Raw genomic sequence first — 23544 nt, 5'->3', positions numbered from 1 at the left:
AACGCTAAAATCCTCCTAACAGCGGACAGTGTTACGCTGCCGCTAAAACGAGCGATAAACGCAGTTTCCAGTCGCGACACCGGTTATTATCGCGACACTGTTCCTATCGCGACATCCGGTGCATGTGCGGAGCCGCGGAGGCCACGCTCAATATGGCGGAAGAGCGGCGCCGCGCACGCTTCAGACCTTCACGGAAGCCCCTTCACTGCCAGGCCCTGAGATGGCCGCGGCGCTGCCTGCGCCTCAGCCGGGAAGATGAAGGGTCCGGCCCCCTCGGTGCTTGCTGCGGCGCGGCCCCGGTGCGGAGCCCACCGCGGGATGGTGCGGGAGGAGGTTCGGTCCTCTTCTCGTAGCGCTCGCCCGGTGGCGGGGCGCGGCGGCGGGGCAGGCGCGGCGCGGACAGCCCCGTCGCACGGCGGAGCGCGGCTGGCTGCGGAGCGAGCTGCATAAGATGGCGGCGGCGGCGGGAGCTGAGGCGGTGGTGGCGGAGGAGGAGGAGGAGAAGCGGGTGCCGGAGGGTGACCCCGAGTCGGGCGGGGACTCGGAGGATGAGGGAGACTCGGACTCGTCCGGTGATGGCGAAGACGAGGAGAAGGAGAACGAGGCCGAGATCCAGCGGCTGGAGGAGCAGGTGGGGCCGGCGGCGGCGTGGGGAGGGGGCGGTGGCGGCAGCAGCGCGGCCTCCGCCCGGGCCCAGCCCTCAGCCCGGGGGAAGCGGCGCTGGGCCGGGCCGGGCCCGGCGCTCCTCACCCGCCCGCGTTGCTACGAGAGACGCGTCCGTCCGGGCGCTGTGGGGAGGGCTCGGTTCTCGGCCTCCCCTCCTGGGGACCCGGCGGGGGCTTCGCTTTGTGGCTGCCCGCTGGGGCAGTGCGGCCGTAACGGGGGAGAACCCGCGGCTGCTGCTGGGGATTGGCGCTGGGGGTTGGCGAGGAGTTTGAAGTGGAAACGGAGCCCTTTGGGGCTGTTTTTAGAGGGAAGCCGGGGAGCAGAGCCCGCGTGGGTAGCTTGTGCTCATTGAGCACCCCGTAGCTAGCTGCCCTTTGTTTGCTGTATCACCTTTAAAGCAGTGAACACACATTTAACGCTGTTGGAAGATGCTTTTTTAAGTTCTCCACTTACGGTTTTGTTTCTGCAGCTGGCAGCTGCTCCAGGTGCTGGCATTTGCGTTGCTGAGCACTAACCTTTAGAGCTTAGCGCCATAAGCTGAGCTCAAGGTTGACTTTAAAGCTGTGTTAAAGTGGGAGGGGTTTGTTATAAATGCTTGCTTGTGACCTGAAAGCATCCTGCGAACAACAGTGGAGTTTGGTGCAGCTCTCTGTAGGGAGGTGTTGCACAGCCGTGATGAGATCTGTGCTTCCCAAAAGAGAGTGTGAGGTTCTGTTCCGAGTGTTCCCAGGTTTATTTGCCACGGCCATCACTCAGCAGTGCTTTTAATGTAGTGGTTTCTCTTGTTCCAAAGCTCTCCATCAATGCCTTTGACTATAACTGTCACTTGGACCTGATAAAGCTGCTCCGCCAGGAGGGAGAGCTGGTGAAGCTCCGAAGAGCTCGGCAGAAGATGAGTGAACTCTTCCCACTTACCGAAGGTACAGAGCTCTTTCTGCTCGTGTTGCACCCAGTGCAGCTTTAACGTCGCCTGTGTACAATGCTGGTTCAGGACTGAGATCATGTGTATTAGTGTCAGGCATCAACAACATTGTTCCAGCCCGGAGAAACCTTAAAGAGCACATTTAGGACTCTTTGAATGGTGTTAATGGCCAGCATTGAGCTTGGCCTCTGGCAGATGAAGGGTAATGGATCTGTTGCAGGGATTTGAGTTTTTGCCACCTGCACCTGCCCTGTGTCCTGCCAGGGGCTGCTGCAGTGGTGTGGGACTGGAGGGAGGGTGTTTGTGCCCATCTAGTCCAGCCTCTGCTCTGCCTGTTTGCTGGGTGCTCCTGCCAGGATGTGACCTGCTGTAGCCCAAGGACGGGCGGACATCTGCCTGTGCTGCCTCTGCTGAAGGGGTAACACACCCGTGGGATGGCAGCACTGAACCCGCTCCCCTCACTCAGTGAGTGTGCCTCGAGCCCAGACGAACTCCTGCCACAAGTGAGACTGCAGTCAAGCAGCAGAGAAAACACAGTGGGGGTGGATGCTGTGGTTGTGGGCCTTGAAGTGGGCGTGTGTTTACTCCTGTATGAGACAGGGTAAATATGGCAGAGGCTGCTCTGCCCCAGTGCTTTAGCCTTGGCGAGGGAAGGTTTCCTTCTGTGCAGGTGGAAGCTTGCAGCCTCTGAAGCCATTGACTGTTTGTTGTCAAAGCTGTGTCTCTGGCTGCCTCTTGCATTGCTGCTATGCAGCCCAAAATGCTCATAAGTTGCTGCTTGCAACTTCTCTCTTTAAATGGGAGTGTGCTTGTTTAGTGCCAGTTTGAAAAGGTCTCTACCAAACTCCTCTTTTAGATGAATTGTGAGGAGTTGTGAAGGCTGAAGCTGTGCTCTGCCTTGGCTGTCTCTTCATTTTTAACTCTTACTCTAAGCTCTCTTAAGAAAAACCTCAACAAATGGATTGAAGTTGTTCTTTCCCACCGCTGGTGATGGATCCTGAACTTCTTCCTTTCAGAGATCTGGCTGGACTGGTTGAAGGATGAGATAAAAATGGCTTCTGAAAGCTCGGAGCGAGAGAAGGTTTACGAGCTCTTTGAGAGAGCTGTGAAAGACTACATCTGTAAGTTGATGAGACGCTATCAAATGTGTTGTGTTGCCTTCAGGTTAGGGCTTCCTTTTCCTAGGAAAGCTTTTTCCTCCTGTTATAATGCAGAAATTGGATCAAAACCAGTGTGACATGATGCTCGGCTTTTATGAAGCGTCGGAGTTAAGGCCAGTCAAGGGCAGTGCTTTAAGTGCCACTGCAGTCCTTAAAGTCTTCTGAGCCATTGTTATGAAAGGCTTTAAATGCATATTCTGCCCTCCTCTCATCTCTCAAAGCTGCAGGTGTTACTCTGTCTCAAGCAATGCTTTCTCTGCTACCCATTAGGAATTCTTTAGCTCTTTCTTTGAGGAAAGTGAATGCTTTCAAAAGGTTCATTTCTACTCCTGTCTCTGGGTTGGTTGGCAGTGTCTTTACTGCCACTTCCACTACGTGACAGCTCTTTCAGAGCAGCTTGTAATTACTGTCTGGGAGCCAGTGTTCTCGAAGCCATGCTGTGGGACCAGCTCTGATCATCCCTGGCAAAAGCCAGGGGAGTTCGTGGTGTCTCATCTCTTTGTCAGGAGCTTAAAACTTGCACCTTAAAGCACTGAGTAACTGTGTGCTCTTTGGGGATTGTGGTGAAAACATGAAGCCTGAAGAAACAGAGAGGGCTTGGTACCATCCAGGTAAATCCATTGCAGACAAAACGTCACATCAGAGCACTGACAGAGCTGGCCTCAGAGTGTTGGTGATCCTTCAGGGAGAAGGAATGAAGAGCTGAGAGGTGATATCCTCTGGCTCTGCTCTATGGATTGTCCTTGGGGGTTGGAAGGTCTTCTGGAGCCTGAGGTGTGCAATCCTAACGTCTCTTGGTTGGGTGGTCTCTACTTGGGGGTCCCTGAACCTGGTTTACCCAAGGACTGCCAGAGGCAGGAGAGGTGCCAGGCAGCTGATGCTGTTGTAGCACCTCCCTCTCACCTTCATGGTTATGCTGCTAAAGCAGTTGCTGAACAGGTGAGTGCTGAAGTCTAGAAAGAGAATAAGGGCCTACTTCAGTCTGAGTTGTTAGTCCCAGCTCTGCACAATGTGCTCAAGAAGAGTGAAGTTGATGTTGGGGGGGTGTGTGTCTTGATTCATCTCTCTCTGATGCAGCTTGTGTACCAGACGTGGCATACGGGAGTCAGTAGGGGTTGGTAGCAACTGCAAGAATGACTTTCTTCAGGAAAAAAAACCCTCTTATTTTGTTTCTCCTGACTTTGTTGAGGTCCTGAAATTTGGTTGGAATACGCCCAGTATTCAATTGGTGGCATTGGCCAGGAAGGAGGGATCGAGAGAGTTCGCTCCATCTTTGAGAGGGCACTGACTGCGGTGGGGCTGCATGTGACGAAGGGCACCGCGCTGTGGGAAGCCTACCGGGAGTTTGAGAATGCCATCCTAGAAACAGCACAGGTAAGGCCAGGCTCGTGCAAGAAACACGCTGTGCTGTGGTGTCTGAAGTGGGCTGGAGCCCCCATCCTCAGTCCCCACTGAGGAAAGAGGCTGTAATGTCACACAGTTGGTTTCCCTTCAGCTGCACAAACTGGCCCTTTGGTCTGAGAAGAGTGTTGTGTGTGTTTGGTTGAGTAATGGCTTTGTGTTTAAATAAGATCATAAAACCTCATATCCAGAAGCAAAGTGCCACTCTGCTGCTTTGGCTTGAACTGACAAGAAGAGCTCTGAACTGAGCAGCTTCATTCTTAAACAGTGTTGCTGCCAGCCAGTATTTCTGCACATTGCCATGTTTATGCTTCCAGACTGTTTTCTACTTCAGCTTTGAACTCGTTCCTTATTTCACACTCTTGGGGGCTTTTGGCTGATAGTGTGTTATCCCTGGGACGTTTGGTTCTGCTCTCTCTGCAAAAGATACCTTTACAAGATGACCAGAATGTGAAATATGGGTTTGTACTTTCCCATGTAAGAGAGGGAAGCTAGAAGATGTCCTTGCCCACAATAGGCTGGCTGTGTGTGTTCTTCAAGAATCAAGTCATTTGGAGCCCTGATCCCCCAACTCATAACCAATACCCCATAATATTCACCAGCTCTGCCTTGAGAGAACTGATTAAACTTCAGTCCTTTTGTTTGTAGCCAGCTCCTGGCAGTGTTCCATCTCCTGAGCAGCAGCAGATGCTCTGCAGTCAGCTTGAGAAGATCCACACGCTGTTCAGGCGCCAGCTGGGGATCCCACTGTTGGGTAAGAGCTGCTGAGCTGGGGTGGAGAAGCTGTTACACTCATCCAGGCTTTAGTCCTGGTTATTCTTTCGGTAGAGCCACACAAACTCCAGCTGTGAGACTTGTATATTCTTTAATCAATGGCATTGGCCTGTCTTTAGGGCCTCTTGAATGATGCACGGATCCCTTTTTGTTCAGAAATATCCTTACTCATTGAAACAGCTTCTCTGTTTCTTCGGTATGTAATTTGGGGCTGTTTGAAGTATGAGCAATGAGTATAAAACATAGGAAGGAGGAATTCAGCTGTGGTGATCACTACACAAGAACCTCAGTTGGGAGTAGTACACGCTGACATCTGGATTGTTGGTATCGTGCCCTTTCTAATTCATTCTTTAAACTCCTTAAATCTCTTGCTGATTTGCTTATAGGAGAAAGTTAAATTCTTTCAGTGTGCAAATGAAGAAGTACTTAGCTTCCTTTCTTTACAGCCTTGGGAGAATCTTGCCACTTTGGTTTTCTAAATCCAAATCTGTAGCTTTAATATATCTTGCCCTGAGGTTCTGCTGTGGTGCACTGTGTAAGGTGAGCTACCTGAACCCTGTAAGTGTTCAGTAGTGTGACAGTCAAGATTGAAAGCATAAATAAAAATACAAATATGTGTCAAACATAGATTATTTGATCCAATAAGTGCATTGCTGATGGGTTTTCATGTCTGTTCTATAGATATGGAGACTTCTTATGCTGAATATGAGGAGTGGTCAGAAGATCCAATCCCAGAAACAACAATAAAGAACTACAAGAAAGCTCTCCAGCAACTGGAGAAGTGCAAACCCTATGAAGAGGCACTGGTAATGTTTTACTTGCACTTATCTTTAAAAGCAAAGGCTTAATTGCATGGGGATGATTGCCTTTATTCCCTAAATTGTATTGTTCTAGCCACAGAGCAGCTGAATATTGCCGGGGGCTTTCAGCTGTGAGCAGTGTGAGACAAGAAGCCTCACAACTGGGTAGACTGGAAACTGTTGAATCTGTTGCTTGTGTCAGGCCATCCTAAGGTGCCCAGGAGCACCCTACTCTGAGTGATAATTGAGTTGCTTGAATTGTGCTTTGGTTTAGAGTTTAATTTTTTGTATCCCTCTTTATTTTCCAGCTGGGTGCTGAAACACCGAAGCTGGCAGAATATCAAGCTTACATTGATTTTGAAATGAAAGCAGGTGATCCAGCTCGCATTCAGTTGATCTATGAGAGGGCTTTGGCTGAGAACTGCCTTGTGCCAGATCTCTGGGCACGTTACAATCAGTATTTGGTAAGGAACAAAACCCCAGATGTTTCCAGTTTCATTTCCCTGTGTGTGGGGGGTTTGGTTTTATTTTAACCTTAGTGGCTGATAAACAAAAGGCCAAGTTTCACCTCAGTCCTGTCCCTTAGTTCCCGAAGAATTTAAAGACTGATTTTCACTTTGCCTTTGGTTTCTTCCTGTTTGCAGTGGTGTGTTTATTGCTCGAATGAGCATTTGCTCTTTCTCCTTTAGCTGTGCAGAATTAAACTGGTTGTTTGCATCGAGGTTTGTGCTATGTGGCAGAGTTGACTGAGTGCAGCCAGCTTTACTGTGAGCTCTGGCATTGTCTTTGGTAGCTCCTCATCCAGAGGCATTGCTTCTGAGGATGTCCCTCCTTTTCTTCCAGCTCGTGTAGGCAAAGCAGTTCAGTGCTGTCTGGATCACTGGGGAGGCACAGTTAAATTAATGACAGTGCTTGTTTGAGGGACGCCAGTGCTCATGAATGGTTTATGGTGGAGAACAAAACCTCATTTACCGAGAAGCTGAAGCAAGCCCAGATGTTCAGTGTATTTACATGTGGGCTGGCTAATGCAGTTTGAGAATCATGCTGAACTCGAGAGGCAGGGCTTTACATATGGACAGAAGGTTGAGCCGTTAGATCAGTGTAACTTGCTACAGGAGGCTTATCTAGGCTAAGTTGCTCTGTTGTCTCTATCTTACCAGCTTGAGACAGCAGGTTGTGGGTGGCTGAAGCAGGCTATGTGTGCACCCTCCTTGTTTTGTATCCTTTCCTCTCCTCCTAATGTATGAAGAGCAGTTGGAAATTTACTTGGTGCCTTTGTTATATTTATCTCATTGGCAGAAAATACCTAACTGGCTTGGCTAAAGCAGATGGTTAGGTATTGCAGACTGACGTGGCATGGAGTTGTTGGTTGCGTTGTTCCTGACCATATCCCCTCTGATTTGAAGGTCTTCACTGAGACTGTAGGAGTATAGACTTTAAAATACCCATCCTGTCTTAGCTTTTCGAATGTAAAAGTACTTTTTTAAGGTGTTGCTCTTCATAAGCTGGTATTTTGCCTTGGATGGTCTCTCTGGCTAACAGGAACATAAAACTTTGTTGTATGGTTATTCCAGGACCGGCAGCTGAAGGTGAAGGAATTGGTCTTGTCCGCTCATGACCGCGCTGTTAGGAACTGTCCCTGGACGGTGGGGCTGTGGATTAGGTATCTTCTGGCGATGGAGAGGCACAGAGTTGATCACAGCGTTATTTCTGGTAAAGAAAGGCCATCTCAGCAAACCTTCTCTCCAGTACAGACCTGCTTTCTGCACCCTGAATAACGTCTGACAGATGGTGGCTTGCAGAACACTGTAGGATTTGTTTTCATCCTGCTGCAGCAGTCTTAAAGCTGATGAAATGTGCAGCATCATGTTCCTAGGGCAGAGCTGCTGCTGTTGAGCAGCTTCACTTCTGAGCAAGCAATGAACAACTTCAGTAACATTCATGCAAACTGGCTTGTAAATCCCCTTCCTAAACCCATTTACCATGTGCAGGAGTTACTGTATTTTCCTGTCTCCAGATACACAATTGCTGTACATTGTAGCTTGCTAATTTCATCAATATCTGGAAAATAAATGTGTTTGTATGGTTTTTTCCCCCATTTTCTTTCAGAAATGTTTGAAAAAGCTCTGAATGCAGGTTTTATTCAGGCAACGGACTATGTAGAAATCTGGCAGGCGTATCTTGATTACCTGAGAAGAAGGGTGGATTTCACACAAGGTACCTATGATATAGGTGTGAATAAATGTTTAATCTCTTTCCTAGGTATCTCCCTGGTATTGTTAAAGAACGTGACAGCATTTTGGTAGTTCACATCTTTCCCAAAACCCCTTTTCTGGCCAGTTAGTGTCTCTAAAATATATGAACTCAGTGGATTTAAAGCAGCTCTCGCTGACAGAATAGATTGTGCTGCTGCAAAAATGCCCTCCCTTATGTTTTAGGTGCTTGATGTCTTTTTATTATGCATGTAGTGAGTTTTACTGAAGTGGTAACGTTTAGGTTCCCCTTTAAAATCATTGTGGGTGATAAGGAAGAGGTTTTAGTGATGGGAGATGAAAGAATTGCCTTAAAATAATTGGATTTTCTTTCTTTCTAAAGACTCGAGTAAGGAACTGGAAGAGCTGCGGTCTGCATTTGCCCGTGCTGTGGAGTATTTGAAACAAGAAGTAGAAGAGAGTAAGTAAAATCATCCAGTACATTGTTTTCTCTTGTTCAAGAATGATTTTAATGAGACCAGTTCTTCCCATGATGTTTAACTTGTCCTCAAGTGTCTCAAACACTTTAAGAAGGCTACAGATACACATCTCGTGTACAACATAGAAGTTGTTTAATAAACAGCCTATTTCCAAGAGCCCTTCACAAGCAGTTCTTGGTTTTATTCCCAGGATTCAGTGAAAGCGGTGATCCATCCTGCACCATCATGCAGAACTGGGCAAGAATTGAGGTGAGGTTTCCATGTGCTCTATTTAAATTGCTAGGCTAGAGGAAATGGGTCCTTTTAAGGTTCCAACCGCAGAATGCAAACCTCTTGTACTTCGGCGTTTTGTCTGGGTGACTTCAGTGAGTGAATCTCTCTTCTTCCACTCCTGTGCCTGGACTGATCAAGCCCATAGTGTAGCTTCACGCTTGAAGAACAACATCCCAGGAAGGAAAGGGCATTCTCTTTGAGAAGGTTGTCAGGACTGTTAGTGTGCTGATGCTGCTGTGACTGCAGTGTGGTACAGAAGTGTGTGAGTACCTTGGTTAGCAGGCTGGCCACACCGGCTTGGAACTGAGCACTGGGGCTGTAAGCTGCCTGGAATCCTGCCTGATTTATTGCTGTCTACATCAGCTAGATTCAGACTAGTACAGATATCAATGTGCTGGTGCAGTCACTGCCTGTGAGTGGATGTTTTATTTCCTTCCTTTGCCACAGACGCATACAGATCAGGATAAGTCCTGTTACCTTCGTGCTGGAACGTCTTGGGGTGTAACGCATGGGGTGGGTTGCAAAGTCTCAGGCATTGCAATCCTCCTGGACAATGTGTACCTGGATCTGAATGAATGACTTTCCCTTTCTATCTGTAGTGTTTTCTTGTTCTGGAGGTGGAGGGAAGGCAGGGGGGAAATGGTGCCGAATAAATAATGGGAAATCATACCGAATGCTTCGGATGTTGTGTTTCAGGCTCGCTTGTGTAACAACATGCAGAAAGCCAGAGAACTCTGGGACAACATTATGACTAAAGGAAATGCCAAATATGCTAACATGTGGCTGGAGTATTATAACCTAGAAAGGTAAGAGTTTGGCTGGCTGGGAGAGTTTGTTAGCATTTTAGTTTGCTCATCTGTGTAAGACAAGACTTGGATACTTCACATGGGTTTATATATGCTTTTATGGTTCTTGCAGCAGCTCTGCAGTATATTTTATACCTATTACAGCAATAATGCATAGAAGGGAGGAAAACACTTGTGCAGAGTGTAGTTAACTGTCCTGTCTTGTGATCTGCATGTGGACCATTGGCTCCTTATTGCTGTGGTGTTTTCCTCCTGCAGAGCTCATGGCGATACTCAGCACTGCAGGAAGGCCTTGCATCGAGCTGTGCAATGCACCAGTGACTATCCAGAGCACGTCTGTGAGGTGCTGCTCACGCTGGAGCGAATAGAAGGTAACTGTAACTGTGCATCATCTGGTTCGTGTACAACGAGAGAGAGTGAATTCTGATCCAGAGCTTTGTGTTCTGGTGAAGGCTTCCTTTCTTTTCACTACTGTAGTATACACAAGCGGCTCTCCTCTTTCTTTTTCTTCCTTTCTGGCCTGGCTTGCAGCCTGCTGGGTTTTTCCATGCCTTTTGGGAGTGTCAGATTGTACATGAGAGATCTCTGCTCTGCTTGGGTTTTCTTCTCTTTGAAGGCTCCTCATTAGAGTTAGAATTTTCATGTGCAATGGTTAATATTAACAAATTCCATGAACTCATTGACTGTTATTTTTCCAGAGGTGTATTTTCAAATTAAGGGAAAGCTAAATACAAAGCCTTTTTTTTCCCCTGTCCATTAGGAACTCTGGAAGACTGGGATGCAGCTGTTCAGAAAACAGAGAACAGACTAGCTCGAGTCAATGAACAAAGAGCAAAGGTCAGAACTTTCTGAGCTACCTGAGCAATTTATAGGCAATAGCTATATTAAGATCCTGCTTGTCTGAATGTCAGATCTCTAATGCTGGTTCCCATGGATAGACCTGAACTGTCTTAAAGCCTTGGAGCTATTGGGTTTAGTTTAAAAACCATGGTTCACCTCTTCTGATGCTTTTTATCTTTCACCTTTTGCCCCTTGGATAGCCACAAGAGTAACGTGCGCTCCGGGGAAGCTCTAAGAGCAAACAGTTGATGTGCTTTAAATGTTGGTGCTGTTAGTGCTGTGTTTAATGGAGAAACCCTCCAGGTTGAGTACTCTGGAAGATGCTTTGCTGTCACTGGAAAAACAATGTCTTGTGTGCTTGTAGGCTGCTGAGAAAGAAGCTGCTCTGGCAAAGCTGGAGGAGGAGAAAGCTGAACAGCGAAAGCAGGCTCGGGCAGAAAAGAAAGCTTCCAAAAAGGCTAAAAAAGCCAGGACTGGGGACAAACGCAAAGCAGATGATGATGACGAGGGTGAATGGGGACAAGAGGAAGAAGGTAACAAAGATAAAGTCAAACTTCAGACCTTTGGCAATGGTGTTATTGGTTGTCTCCCTTCTGTTAGTGGCATCGCTGGTATCTTCACAGAGCTGCTGTCTGTTCAGGGTCTCTTTCCCCTGGGAGGTCTTTGTTGTGGGAATGAAATGACAGCAAGGCTAAACGGCTTCTGAGCAGCAGAAGTACATGTTTATAAGGACTTGCAGAGGTTTAGGCTTTTATTACTTCAGAGAAATAGTGTACCTTAAAGTCATTTTCCTGACTCATACGCTGCCGAGGCGTGTGTCTAAATTGGATTATTCAGTATTGGAGCAGCCTCTTGGAAGGTGGTAACAGAAGATTTTAAGAGGTTCCTGCCCCGGGAGTTCTTGATTTTAGGTTTTCTTCTTACTTAAATAACAGTAACCCCATTAGATGAAGTGGAATGATGTGAATCAGTAGTTGCAACTGACAGAGAAAAGGAAAGTATTCTTTTTGCTTTCATTTAATGGTCAAATAACCTCTTGTTACTCATCACTAAAAACCCGAGGGAGGTTTCTGTTTGTGTCTGTGAGACCTGTGACTGTATTTTGTGCCATTTTCAGACTCCACAGTGGTAACAGAGGACAGCTTAATTGCAATGAAATGGTGTAATTCTTATTAGTAAGGCTTTCAATGTCATTCATCAGCAGAGCAGCCCAGCAAGAGACACAAGGGTGATGGTTTACTTGAAGAAGACATGGAGGTGGAAATGGGACTGTTTGGGAGAAGTGGACCTGAGAAGCCAGATCGCCCAGCAAACCAAAAGGAAAAGGCAACCACCAGTCGCAAGGACATCCCCAAGGTCTTACATGACAGCAGTAAGGATAATGTAACCGTCTTTGTCAGCAACCTCTCCTACAACATGGCAGAGCCGGAGGTGAAACTGAAAGAGCTCTTTGAGAGCTGTGGGGAGGTGGCAGAAATCCGTCCGGTGTTCAGCAACAAGGGGATGTTCCGAGGCTATTGCTACGTGGAATTCAAGGAGGAGAAATCTGCTCTCCAGGCCCTTGCCTTGGATCGTCAAGCTGTGGAGGGGAGACCCATGTTTGTGTCTCCGTGTGTTGACAAGAACAAGCATCCAGACTTCAAGGTAGACTTCTAGTCTTTCAAGTAATAGGTTGAACTTTGGGACTGTTGCATGTGGTGAACTCGTGTTGTGCTGGTTTGGAATGGTAATGTGAGAATTTGGCAGTAAAACTGTTTCCTGGGAATTCTTGGTTCTTAGGTTCCTTTGCCCTAAACCAGGATTGGCATTACTTTTTGGGGGTGTGATTGAAATCAATGGAGTCTTTGGTTTGCAAACTAACAGCCTCCTCCTTTCCTAGGTGTTCAGGTACAGCACTACCCTGGAGAAACACAAACTGTTTATATCTGGTTTGCCATTTTCCTGCACTAAGGAAGAGCTGGAAGATGTGTGTAAAGCCCATGGCAATGTGAAAGACATTCGGCTGGTCACCAACCGAGCAGGCAAACCCAAGGTAGGCTTCCTCAATGCTCTCCTAATGTAAGAAATCCTTCAGAAAGAATCTTGTTGTGAAGTCTTTAGTCAGTAGTAAGTTATTGGTAAGCCTGCAGAGAACTTGTTTTTAAGTAACTGGCTGCATTCACCTGGTGTAACTGATTCCCCTCCTCCCTCCTCCAGTGCCTTGAGGCTATTGTTCATACCATCTGCTGCAGCAATAGATTTGCCAGTGAGAAATGAGCTGTGTCTCTCTGACAGGGATAAATGAGTCCTTGTGAAATAAGAGACTCTAAACCAGTGGCTGCTCTGCCAAAACTCCACCTCGGCCGTGTCTGTTGGGCACTTCTAGTGGGTGCTGTGCTGGAGAGGGTGTGCATGTGTTCTGTCATGTATTTTCTAGCTCCTGGCAGTATCTCAAGTACAGTTCCTGTTGTGTGCACACCATGTCACAAGTGCTCCTGTGTGTACCCTGAGCCTTGCAGGCCACATTCTGAGCTTAGTTTGAGTTGGGATTCTGTCTAAACCACAAATAAATGTGCTTTGGATGTTATAATCTGATTCATTTCCTGTGAAACTCATGAATGAGAGTCAGTAAGTGTAGGTTGTAGGTAAGAACTCTTAGCTGAAGAGCACTGAGCTTTCAGCCACGTTTAGGTCCGCTTGACCAAATGCAGAGAAAGCAGCACTAAACCTAACGTAGGGCATCTCTTTTATTTAGGGCCTGGCCTATGTGGAATATGAAAACGAAGCTCAGGCCTCGCAGGCTGTGCTGAAAATGGATGGCCTGACAGTCAAGGAGCACGTCATCAAGGTGATGATCAGTAACCCCCCCCTCCGAAAGCTGCCGGACAAGGCTGAGGCAGGCAGAGCCTCCCAGTTCACGGTGCCGCGCCAGGTCTATGGAGCGTAAGTACTGGGAAGACTGGGTGTCTTTACGTGCTAGAATATAGGCATTTAATGTGGAACAGGGAAGAACATTTAAAAGGTGCTGAACCATCAAAAACTGGGCTGCTGGATTGATGGAGGAAGGTGGATTTTTCTTCCTTATCAATAGAAACAGGTCTGTTGTGACTGAGAGTATCAGGCGTTGGACATGTTTGTGCCTTAGTAGTAATAATCTCCATGTCTTCTTGTCATGGAGAACCAGCCATTGCTCACAGTGAGCGTTCTGCTTGCTCTTCCACCTTTCAGGGCACTCCCACTGCTTAGTGTTGTGTTGGATTCAGTTTCTGGGGGCTGCTGGGCTGTTGTTTTATGCCAGAACTTGGGTATCCTGTTTCAAAGTGCACCCATTGAAAGCTTTGCACTGCTTATTACTGAAACCATAGACGGAAGTAGTATTTAAGAGCGTTCCTCGTAGCGAACAAAGTCCTTTTTTGTTTCCCCAAGTTAAACCAGTACCTTCCAAGAGCACTGGGATTCCTTTAAGTGTCCCTTTTTGCTCTGCAGGCGAGGGAAGGGAAGGACACAGCTTTCCATGGTGCCTCGTGCATTGCAGCGCCAGAGTAATCCTGTGGCTAAGGCTGAGAATGGGATGGTCCAGAACTCACCAGCAGCTTCCTCCGCCCTCCCCGAGGAGCCGAAGAAGATGTCCAATGCCGACTTTGCCAAGATGCTACTGAAAAAGTGAGCAAAAAGTCTGCAATCAGCGGGTCTGGTAAAATGTGAAATGCCTTTATGGAAGCCATGTTGTGTCCTTACGCTAGCGAGGAGAGAACACCAGTCACAATCACTTGTAAATACTGTTCTGGACTCCTGCATTCATCAAGACCAGTGTAGGATGGTACAAATCCAGGTTTTTTTTCCTCTGTTTGTAAGAGCAAAGAGTTTATGCTATGTTCTGGTAAAATGGCATTATATGATTCCTCATATTGAGGGTAACGAGGGGGGAAGTGTTTCCTGTACAGGTCGGATGCCACGTCGAGTTTCAGGAATGCTTTACGGCTGTCTCTTTCGTTAAGGAACGAGATGCAATGTGAAAGCTTAGTGCTAACCTTGTCAGGCTCCACTGGTCAGCTCCGATTGTGATTGCAGTCATTCTCTCTGCCAACAAACCCATTTGCCACCCAAACACACACTCGCAGGGACATTCATCTCCTTCCATTAAGCGTGAGATGCAGACGCTCGTTAACTTCACCACAATGGCCTATTTTAGTATTGGGAGAGTTTCTATACATGTGTGTATATGTATATACACCAATACACATCTCTCTGTCTTCAGTTAATGTTCTGTTCCAGTTGCCCTGTTTTTTATATTGTGTATTTGTAAAAGACATTCAGATTCATGGTTTGAAGTAATCCTTAGAGCTGGTAACTTTTGTTTCCCATAAGCTGTATGTGCTCTTGCTAAGGACCATTTTCTTTTTTGGGGGTTGTTTTTGCTAGCTAGTTCATCAAGTCTTTTGCAGGTGGTTTCTGTATGGTTTTGTACAAATGTGAAGTGCAAGCTGACCTTTCCTGGTTTATTAAACTCAAGTTCTCAAAGGTTTTCTATAAATACTGTTGCTTTTGTTTAAATGTGGGTGTTGGAATTGCACTTATCCTCTGGCAGCTGGGTAATGCTGATGTACCTCGTCTCAGGTGCACTGAGAGCCACAGTGTCACTTACCTTGCCCTAAATAGCTCACTCCATCTCATATGAATAGCCTGAAACCACTTTAGTCTGGTACATGAGCTTGGGTAGAAATATTGCTGCTTGGCAACTGAACCCGCTGCTGGCTCTGGAAGCCAGCACAGGCAGGGGTCGAGTGTGAGGGGGGCCTCAGTGCCAAGTTCACTTGTACAACACGAGCACTGCTGCAAATAAACACTTATTTTCAGTGCTTATGTTCTGTGATGCTTTACTTTGGATCGATGAGTCTGCTTTGTAGCTTTGAGCCATGGAAGGGTGGCAGTGGTGGTGATAGAGCAGCTTGGGCATGCCAGCCAGCTCTGGACTGCTGATACAGCTTAGAAAGGCTTAATAACGCTTTGGTATGAAGCTTTGGGTGGGGATGCTAAGGCTGGGCTTGCCCTCAGGGCAGGTATGTACACAGTCTTAGTGAGGAATTCGGTTTCCTTTAGCTGCTGGGGCTGGACTTGCTGCTTCAGAGCCCTCTGTTACACCCCAGGCCACAGCTGTATGTGGCTGTGGAGCCAGGATGTATGCACCCTGTTACTTGCTACTCCACAAGCTGAGCTGTGGCCTCTTCTTAGTTCAGAGCAGCAGAAAAGCACCTTGAGCCTGTTCCAAACAAAAGACTTTAATATTAAAATAGTTTAATAATCTGTTACTAAAATAACATTGCATTTCCTCCCCCCCAACACCCCCCGAGCTCTAAAGTGCAGGTTCTGTTTGTACTCAAAAATAAGCATACTTACACTACAAAAATAAGCATACTTTGTAAGGACAGAGCAGCCTTCCTCATTGATTTATTGTTTGCTTTCCCTGCCAGCAGTGGCTGGTACATAAGCATGGAGCGGTGCTGTAGTAGACAGGTAACTCCCAGTCTATTGACTGTAAAAGCTGTAACCTGGCTACCTTGCAGGGAAGGAAGTGGGAAGGGATGAAGCCTAACACTGGCCAGGGACAGTCTTATGCTGTTTGTCAAAGGGGTTTAGCTTAAAGGCTTCCTAAACTGGATTGAATCCCAGGGTTTCTGAACTTAAGGGTGTTGGGATCAGGTGTGCTGCTGCAGAGCTAGCAGGTGGGGTGGAGGGAGCTGTTCTGGGTCAGGCTCTGGGTGCTTTTACCTTAAAAACAAAGATAAAGTGCACTTTTTGGTACTGCACAGCAGCTTCCAGGACCTGCATGAACTGCCAGTGCAGCACAGGGAGGCCTCGTGTGTTCCTGATGCATTTGTCATAGGTCATGTTATTACTAGTAACTAATTGTGCAGATTGAAGGGACTTCAGGTTTTCAGCAACTTTTCTATGCCCATTCTCACCAGATCAGCACCACTGACAGAGGTTGTGTAGAACAACCTCTTCTGCCTGCAGCTTTGTAGAAGCTCGCTCCAAGCCCTGAAGTGAAATGTGTAAGGATACAGATCCTTGCAGTCCCCAGGGATCCTGCTGCGTGACGTGGGGCTGAGGCAAGACCTTGGAGCACCTCGCAGCTCCCTGATGTAAGTCAGCATTTCTTCTCTTGTGCCAGCCACGTCATCTGTAATCCTAAACCAAATGCTTCCCACTTGTACAAAGGCAACTGCAAGTAACCCAGGTGAAGGGCTGTGATTGGAGCAGCTGCTCAAAGCTTAAACTTAAGGAGAAAGTAAATTCCACTTCAGCTTGTGGAGCCCCTCAAATCCCTCTCCCCACCTCCTTCCAGTAGCACAAGCAAGTTCTAGTACACAGGTCACCATCAACAGTTCATATTTCAGCTTGGCATAATGTATATAAATAAATTATATTAATTTAACCCAATGTAAGACACTTTAAATAAACAAAATGCTAAAGAGTGCCACCTCCTGTCCAGTTATTTCCCAGCAGGAATACCGAGTGCCTCGGTGTTCAGTGGCTCTGCAGTGTCCACAACCCTCAAGTCTTGACGGGGATGGTTTGTTTGCATCCAGCAGCGCTGCCATCTGCCTCAGGTAAGCCCACGGAGTACTCTGTGGTGGCAATGAGCAGCATGTCCAGGGTTGTCTCAGTACACTTTGCAATGAAGCGTATGAAAGGCCTCACATCGCCCTCGTTGGCCACTTCCAGGACGTGATAATACTCGGCCCGTTGCTCCTTGCGGATGGTGATGGGGGGGTAACCCGCCTGCATCAGGATGAGGTTCATCAGCAGGCGCGAGGTCCTCCCGTTGCCATCTGTAAATGGATGGATATAAACCAACTTGTAGTGGGCTAAAGCAGCGAATTCCACAGGGTGCAAGCTCATGGCATCTTCCGAGTTCAGCCACTGCACGAACTCCTCCATCTGCTTCTCGACATCCCTGGGATGGGGTGGGATGTGATGCCCTACAAACACATGCGTAGTCCTGAAGCGCCCTGCCTCCAGCGGGTCAGCATAGCCCAGCACCCTCCGGTGGATCTCCAGGATGTCACTGGTGGTGACTGAGCCGATCCGGGACACCAGGGTGGTGTTGACATACTTGAGAGCTGCGTGCATGCCGATCACCTCGTTCTGCTCCACTAAGCTCTTCCCAGGAACGGCGTATCTGGTCTCAATGATGTGCCGGATTTCGGCCAGCGTCAGAGTGTTGCCTTCAATAGCAACCGTGTGGTAGATGTGGTGGTAGTAGGACTCCTCCATCACCCTGCGCAGGGCGGAATTGCCTTTGGGAATTGCCATCACCTTCTTCACCTTGCTGTCGATAATGCTGAAATACCTCTGGTCAATCTCTTCCACCAAAGGGAGCGTCCGGTCCCGATGGATCAAAGCCTTCTCGTTGAAGGGGGAAATGGTGAGTGCTTTGGAGTACAAGTAATCGGCTTGAAGAATGTCTTTTTCCTCTTCAGAAAAGATCCCAAACTCAGTCAGGGCATCCACATAATCAGGGTCCATTTTGAGGGCATACACAAAGAGTTTGTGGGCTTTCTCCCGCTTGCCTTGGCGCTTCATTTCCAGGGCTTGGTTCAGAGCTGCTCTAGCTTCCAACTTCACCTCTGCAACACAAGAGCAGTCAGATAACAGGGCACTGAGGTTACTGGAAACTTCAGGACCGTCACTGCTAAATAACTAGTCTAAAGGAGAACTTGCATTGCAGCCTCTGCTAGGTTACAAGCACAGAGGCTTATTTATGCCACAGTGTGGCAGCCGAGCTGTTCCCAGCAGGAAGCGTGGCGGGATCTGTCAGCACCATGGCTCACGCTGGCCACAGGCCTGTTGCATCCCAGCAGAACTCGCTTTGGCCACCAGGCTGCTGTGTATGGGAGGACACAGAGCCTCAAGTACACTCGTGGATAATTAGCACCTGTTCTCCTGCTAGAAGCACAGCCCACAGCTGCTGACAGCGCTTCTGCTTCTTCCCTGACTATCAAACATCTTCCCAGCTTTCATGTGAACAGAGATACAGTGCTGGAATCGTTACCGTTCCTCTGAATGTTCCCCAAATTAATATCCCAGCCACTAAAGGCAACGACCACAGCCTGTCATTGCTAGAAAAGCTGTTCTGGGACTCCCAGGATGTCAGGATTAAGGCTGTATATCCCAAGTAACTGTGTATTAAACCAATCACCAGGTTTCCCAGTTACCTTCACAGAACTTAATAGCACTAAAAGCATGAGGAAAACCTGAGAGGCAAAGCAGCATCAAGAGAAGGCTGGTGCTGGCCTCTGGGCTGTTCACAGCCAATGTTAATCTGCAGTTGGGCACTGAGCATTCAGTACTATTACGGGGTGGGGGGGTGGATCTATAGTGGTTGTCACTATACAGCAGCTCTATCCCCCAGGATGCTCTTACCTGGGGAGGCTTTGCCTTTCAGCACCAGCAGCTCCAGCCCGTTGGAGGCCACGCTGAGCTCTGTGGTGTGCCCTGTGTACCGGGTGAGCCCCGAGGAGCCAGCGCCCAGTTTACCCTTCAGGAAGGAGAGCCCCTGGAGCACTGCGTGGCACTGGTCCTCCACAGCTGGCAGCAGCAGCACCAGGAGCAAGCCCAGGAGCAGCGCCAGCACTGCTGCCCACCTGATGCGGGCCCACAGCATCACCCATTGCAGCTTGGGATCCGTTGCCATAGACATCAGGTTCATCCTGCTTCCAGCACAGACCTGAGGAGCATCTCCTTCCCCTCCGCTCCCACCTGGGGACAGAAACAGCTTTAGCCTGAGCTATCATGGGGCAGGACATGCCGGGCTTGACCATCTATCCCCTGGGGCGGTGTCGCAGCTGTTGGGGTTATCCCCCTCTCCCTGCACCTCCAAACAAGGCAGGGCAGTATCCACCACAACGCGGATCCTTATGGGACCTACGCTTTACCGTAGCAGCATGAGGAGATGCTGACACCCACAAGCAGGGTGGGCGCCGGGCTCTGAAGAAGGAAGGGGCTCTATCCTGCACAGCGGCCCTTTTCCCCCTTCTCCAGGGGGCCCGAACCCCCTCCCGGTGCTGGGGTCTCTCCCCATGCCCCCATCTTCCCGTTCCCCCTCACCCTCCGGCCCCAGTCCTCGCCTCACCTCAGGCCGGGTCCACCATCACCTCCACCGCCGGTTAAAGTAACCCCACCCGCCCAAGCCCCGCCCTCCGCGCCCTACCATTGGCTGCATCGCCTCACTGCTCCTCTTCTATTGGCCCTCGCAGCTGACACTCTTCTGCGTTCCTTCCTTCTTCCTGCCCTCCGCTTCCCGCAGCGTCTTCCGCGTAACGCCACGCCTCCAGCACGCGAGAGGCTCGTGGAGGATGACAATTGGCCAGTGGACACGTCAATCATGTGAGAACAACCAATCATAAGGCGAGATGGAGAGAGGGCGGGCACACGCGCTATATTAGGGCTGGGCGTCCGCCTGCCGGTTGCTAGGTGACGGTTGCGGTGCAACGGAGCGCTCCGCCGGGCTCCCCTCAGGCTCCGCCGGGCTCCCCTCGGGCTCCGCCGGGCTCCCCTCGGGCTCCGCCGGGCTCCCCTCGGGCTCCGCCGGGCTCCCCTCGGGCTCCCCTCGGGCTCCGCCGGGCTCCCCTCGGGCTCCGCCGCTGCCCCGGGGCTTGGGCCGGGTCCGGGGGGGCCCAGGCCGGCTGCGCCGCTTGAGAGAGGTCGCAGCTCCTCGGCTGTTGCATCCTCCCCTATGGAGAGGTTGGGGGGGCCCAGGAAACCCTTCTCGGTGCTCGCAGTTTGTTTGTGTGGTAAACCCACCTTTTCCGTGTGGGAATAGTGTTCTTATTGCGTGTATCCGTGGTCTTTCTGGTAAAATCCTCTCTTTTCTTGGTGGAAGGGAGTAGAGTGTGTCGGTGAGCAGTGGATGCTGGTGCTCGGCGGCCTGGAGCTCCCCTGGAGACCAGGAATGGAATGGGGAGAGAAAAAAGCTTAAGGAAAAGAGAAGATGTAGGGAATTGAAGGCAGGTCCCTCAGATTTCAGTATCTAGCGAGAGGATGCAACCGTTTTCTGCCGGCTGCTTGCACAGCAAATCATCACTGCAGGTAAAACAGCCTGGTTTGTTCGGAATAGATCCTGGCAACTCAAACCATCCGTTGTAGCTGCCGATAGTGGAGAAGGGGCTATGGGGCAGTGGTGGGACGAGCTGCTTTTGTGCCCATCAATCAAGGAACACGCTACCGGTAAGAGCATAGCATGGGGCATGCCGCTGTGTGTGCACAGCATCCTGACCCAGGTCAGCTTTGTGCTGCTCCTACGCTAACTGCTTCCTTCACAAACAGTGCTGCGTTACAAGGAGGTTTCCAGAGTCGGACTTGCTTGTTTCCAATGGCAAAGGCAGCTCTCGCAGGCGTTCATTGATTTGACTGGGGTTGACACAAGCAGCTTGGTGAGCTCAGCTCAACCAGCGTCCCCAGAAAGAGACTGACAGCACCTCAGCAAGCGGAGCCCAGGGCAATCCCAGCAGCGCAACATTGCCACGTCCTCCAGCCGTGTGGAGCCTGCCAGAGCCTGGGAATGCCGAGAGGTGAGTCCGGGGGATAATCAGCATTGGAGGATGAGCAGATGTATCTGCCCTCCAGGAGGAAGTGTCCAAAAGTGCCTCTTTTCCTCAGTGATCTGGCATCTCAGCCCAATTATAGAGCAATGATGTATTTGTCTTTTATTAATGGTGACAAGCACATTGACAGTCTGTTTCCCAATTAACTAGGATCCAGCAGAGGGGAACAACAGGGATAGCAAGGAATACCTGGCATCTCCTCCTGGCTTTGACGCCTTGTGGTAGCCTTGGAGCAGTTCTTTGTGACTGCTGTGCTGGAAGCTGAGGATGCCACGCCATCCCTTGGGAATGCTGGCAGTGCTGCTGCTATTTGGCACTGCCACAGCTCTTCCTCAGCAGATCTGGGCCAGCTCAAGGGTTGCCATTGCCAGTACATCATACATCACAGTTATGATTTTGTCAGGGATAGCAAAGGGAGATCCTGATATAGATGGTAGGAAAGAGTAAGGCTGGAAAGGCTGAAGCTGTAGCCCCAGGTTGGGGCTCCCTCGGCATGGTTGGATGCGGCTTGGTCCATGGTTGTGCCCGTGGGCTCCTATCTGGACCTTTAACCTCTAGGGGGAATTTGAATGGTGCTGTTGGCTATGGAATGGCAGAGGGATGCTGGAAGCATTACAGCTGTGCCATAGGAGACAACGTGTAAGAGACTGGTTTTTATCCCCTCAGTTCCGAGACCGAATCCAGGGAACGGGAAGCGAGCAGGTCCCTGCAGCCGGTAGATGGCACTGACTCATTTCACTGCTCCATGGAAGCCTCCAGCGCGTTGCAGCCTCCCCCCCCGCCACCCCGGACCTTTTACACCACCTGCCTTTAGAGGCAGCCGTCACGAAGAACATATTTGGAGGTTGAGTAAGGCTCTGGCTTCCTTTTGGAACTGTTTGTACCGGGATACAAATCGCCTGTCAGCGCGCTGCGGAGGTTCGGGGGATGTGACACTGATGAGGTGTAGCTGGGGCTGCGGCACAGCCCTCGCGTCTCCCTGGAGCCTGTGTCTGTTGGGCTGATGCTGTGATGATCTTACCTGAGGAGATGGGATAAGGCAGGAATATTATGGTCCTTTCTCTCTGGCTTTCCTGGGCCATGTGCTAAAAGGAAGAAGCAAAAGGGAGGACTTGTTTGCCTTCCACTTCCAGCCTCTGGTCTGGTTGTGCTGCAGAGATAGAGCACTTTGTCCCCATGAACCTTGCTGTGCTGGGGGTCTGTTTTGTCCTCCCCCCTACCTGGGTATCATCTATTTCCCATGCTCTTGAGCAGTGCCATCAGGGCTTGCTGGCAACTGGTTGTCCTCGAGTAGTTGTGTTAAACTGAGGCAATGAGGTGGCACTGATCTGCTCGAGGCCATGGGAAAGGCTCCCTGTCTCTACGAGGGTCTGGTTGTCAGGAGAAGCCACTGGATGCAGAGGCAGAATTGCCCGTTGAAGTGTGGGGATTTTAATGGATGAACAGATGGGCAAGGAAGAGCTCAAACGCCTGCTGGTAAAGCTGCCACCCAGGTCAAAGCAAGGTGGTTGTGACAAATGGTTTTGACATTCTTGGCTGGGCTCTTTGCAAGGCAAATGGAAACCACGTCCCGGATCCAAGTGCAAGACCAAAGGGATTTTTAATTAAAGAGAAAAAGGAAGGGTAAGCAAAAAGCAAGAGCTGGATTGCACCGTGGTGATTACTCCTGCTAGCTGCAGAGGCTCTGAGCGAGGGGGGTCAAGGCTAAGGGAACGGTTTAAAGCTCTTAGTACAGACATTGAGAAGCACAAACAGCAGACTGAATAGAAAGCTGAAAACAAAGCACCAAGATGGTGATGAACAGAGGGCTTTGTTGGCCCTCTTAACAAATAATGAGGGATGAGCCTCTGGGACAGATTGGTTTGTGGCGCTGGGAATAAATGGACAAAAGGAGGACTTTCAAAGCAACGCTGCAGCTGAGCTTGTAACATCAGACCAGTGAGCTTGTTTCAACCAGCAGGTCCCAAGCAAAGCCACTCTGCTGTGTCTGGGTATTATGAGGAAGGCAGTTTAGAGGGAAGAAGGGAATAAGGAGTTCCATCTGTGTGGAAGAAAAGCTCTTTCACGGTTGCACTTGTGGTCAGCGTGGTTTTCCAATCAGCTGTGTGAAGGTCTGGGAGGCAGGGGGGCACAGAAACACCCATGCAAAGGGAGCAGGGAATGCTGCAGGGCTGGTTCTGTCCCTAGGCAGGGACAGAGGTGGAAACAGCAGCGCTTGGAACACCTCCTTCTGGTATTCATGATGAGTTTTGAACCATGGTGATGGTAGCTAAGGGGAATGGGGAACAAACCTTGAGAAATCTTGGGAACATGTTTTATGGGAGAGGGCACTGTTTCTTATGGCAATTCCTGTTCTCGCTGGGTGTCGGAGCTCTGTGGAAGCTGAGGGGTGTAGACGTATATGTTCCCAAAGGACATTTCTTGGGGACCTCGGTCTGTTTCTAACATCAAACCTCACTTAGGGACACGTACTTGCAGTCCCCAAGCTCCGTGCCTCGGAGGGGACCTGAGAGAGAGCTGAGGAGTGGCTGCAGGCTCCTCTCCAGCCCGTCCTTGAAGCAGAGGTGCAAATGCTGACTCTTTTATTACCCAGTCACTCTGGACTAACTGCCACATACACTTGA

At 49.5% G+C, this 23544-nt stretch overlaps 2 protein-coding genes and 1 long non-coding RNA gene across 7 annotated transcripts; 2 read left to right on the top strand and 1 right to left on the bottom strand.

Moving 5' to 3' along the window:
* Nucleotides 1-121: 121 nt before the first annotated feature.
* On the top strand, nt 122-16916 carry SART3 (spliceosome associated factor 3, U4/U6 recycling protein). Of its 4 annotated transcripts, none has more exons than XM_062615117.1 (20): nt 122-631; nt 1460-1586; nt 2605-2709; nt 3938-4122; nt 4798-4903; nt 5605-5729; nt 6032-6187; nt 7298-7436; nt 7833-7940; nt 8319-8396; nt 8606-8664; nt 9385-9494; nt 9753-9865; nt 10255-10331; nt 10699-10867; nt 11536-11978; nt 12214-12366; nt 13069-13256; nt 13800-13976; nt 16807-16916. In XM_062615117.1, the coding sequence occupies exons 1-20, from the start codon at nt 452-454 to the stop codon at nt 16877-16879; spliced, it is 2871 nt and encodes a 956-aa protein (XP_062471101.1). In that variant the 5' UTR covers nt 122-451; the 3' UTR covers nt 16880-16916. The 4 variants fall into 4 exon arrangements, with proteins under 4 accessions (XP_062471101.1, XP_062471111.1, XP_062471128.1 ...); XM_062615127.1 differs by lacking the exon at nt 16807-16916 and adding an exon at nt 16486-16791; XM_062615144.1 differs by lacking the exon at nt 16807-16916 and having other exon boundaries at nt 125-631; nt 11539-11978; nt 13800-14847.
* FICD (FIC domain protein adenylyltransferase) lies at nt 15577-19500 on the bottom strand. 2 transcript variants are annotated; one of them, XM_062615169.1, is made up of 3 exons: nt 19450-19500; nt 18741-19076; nt 15577-17944 (listed from the first exon to the last, which is right to left on the bottom strand). In XM_062615169.1, the coding sequence occupies exons 2-3, from the start codon at nt 19024-19026 to the stop codon at nt 16869-16871; spliced, it is 1362 nt and encodes a 453-aa protein (XP_062471153.1). In that variant the 5' UTR covers nt 19027-19076; nt 19450-19500; the 3' UTR covers nt 15577-16868. The 2 variants fall into 2 exon arrangements, with proteins under 2 accessions (XP_062471153.1, XP_062471143.1); XM_062615159.1 differs by lacking the exon at nt 19450-19500 and adding an exon at nt 19284-19413.
* Nucleotides 19501-20157: 657 nt separating this feature from the next.
* Nucleotides 20158-22990, top strand: LOC134161859 (uncharacterized). The gene is made up of 2 exons (XR_009964118.1): nt 20158-20887; nt 21587-22990. It is a non-coding gene; the product is annotated as an uncharacterized LOC134161859 (long non-coding RNA).
* The last annotated feature ends 554 nt before the right edge of the window (nt 22991-23544 follow it).

This window comes from Pezoporus occidentalis, unplaced genomic scaffold (assembly GCF_034315485.1).
Source record: "Pezoporus occidentalis ecotype Australia unplaced genomic scaffold, CSIRO_AGI_Poc_V1 ctg102, whole genome shotgun sequence".
Classification (NCBI taxonomy): domain Eukaryota; kingdom Metazoa; phylum Chordata; class Aves; order Psittaciformes; family Psittacidae; genus Pezoporus; species Pezoporus occidentalis.
The sequence above is the reverse complement of the archived record's forward strand: the minus strand, read 5'-3'. Positions and strand labels throughout refer to the sequence as shown.

What these genes read in the sequence shown, in the direction of transcription:
- SART3 (XM_062615117.1), top strand. Translation starts at nt 452, where the DNA reads ATGGCGGCGGCGGCGGGAGCTGAGGCGGTGGTGGCGGAGGAGGAGGAG. An exon ending in AACCCTATGAAGAGGCACTG is followed by an intron (nt 5,730 to 6,031) that starts GTAATGTTTTAC and finishes TTTATTTTCCAG; the next exon opens with CTGGGTGCTGAAACACCGAA. An exon ending in TCAATGAACAAAGAGCAAAG is followed by an intron (nt 10,332 to 10,698) that starts GTCAGAACTTTC and finishes GTGTGCTTGTAG; the next exon opens with GCTGCTGAGAAAGAAGCTGC.
- FICD (XM_062615159.1), bottom strand. Translation starts at nt 19,398, where the DNA reads ATGGGGAGAGACCCCAGCACCGGGAGGGGGTTCGGGCCCCCTGGAGAA. An exon ending in GCCCGGCGCCCACCCTGCTT is followed by an intron (nt 19,077 to 19,283) that starts GTGGGTGTCAGC and finishes TTCTGTCCCCAG; the next exon opens with GTGGGAGCGGAGGGGAAGGA. An exon ending in GAAAGGCAAAGCCTCCCCAG is followed by an intron (nt 17,945 to 18,740) that starts GTAAGAGCATCC and finishes CTTGTGTTGCAG; the next exon opens with AGGTGAAGTTGGAAGCTAGA.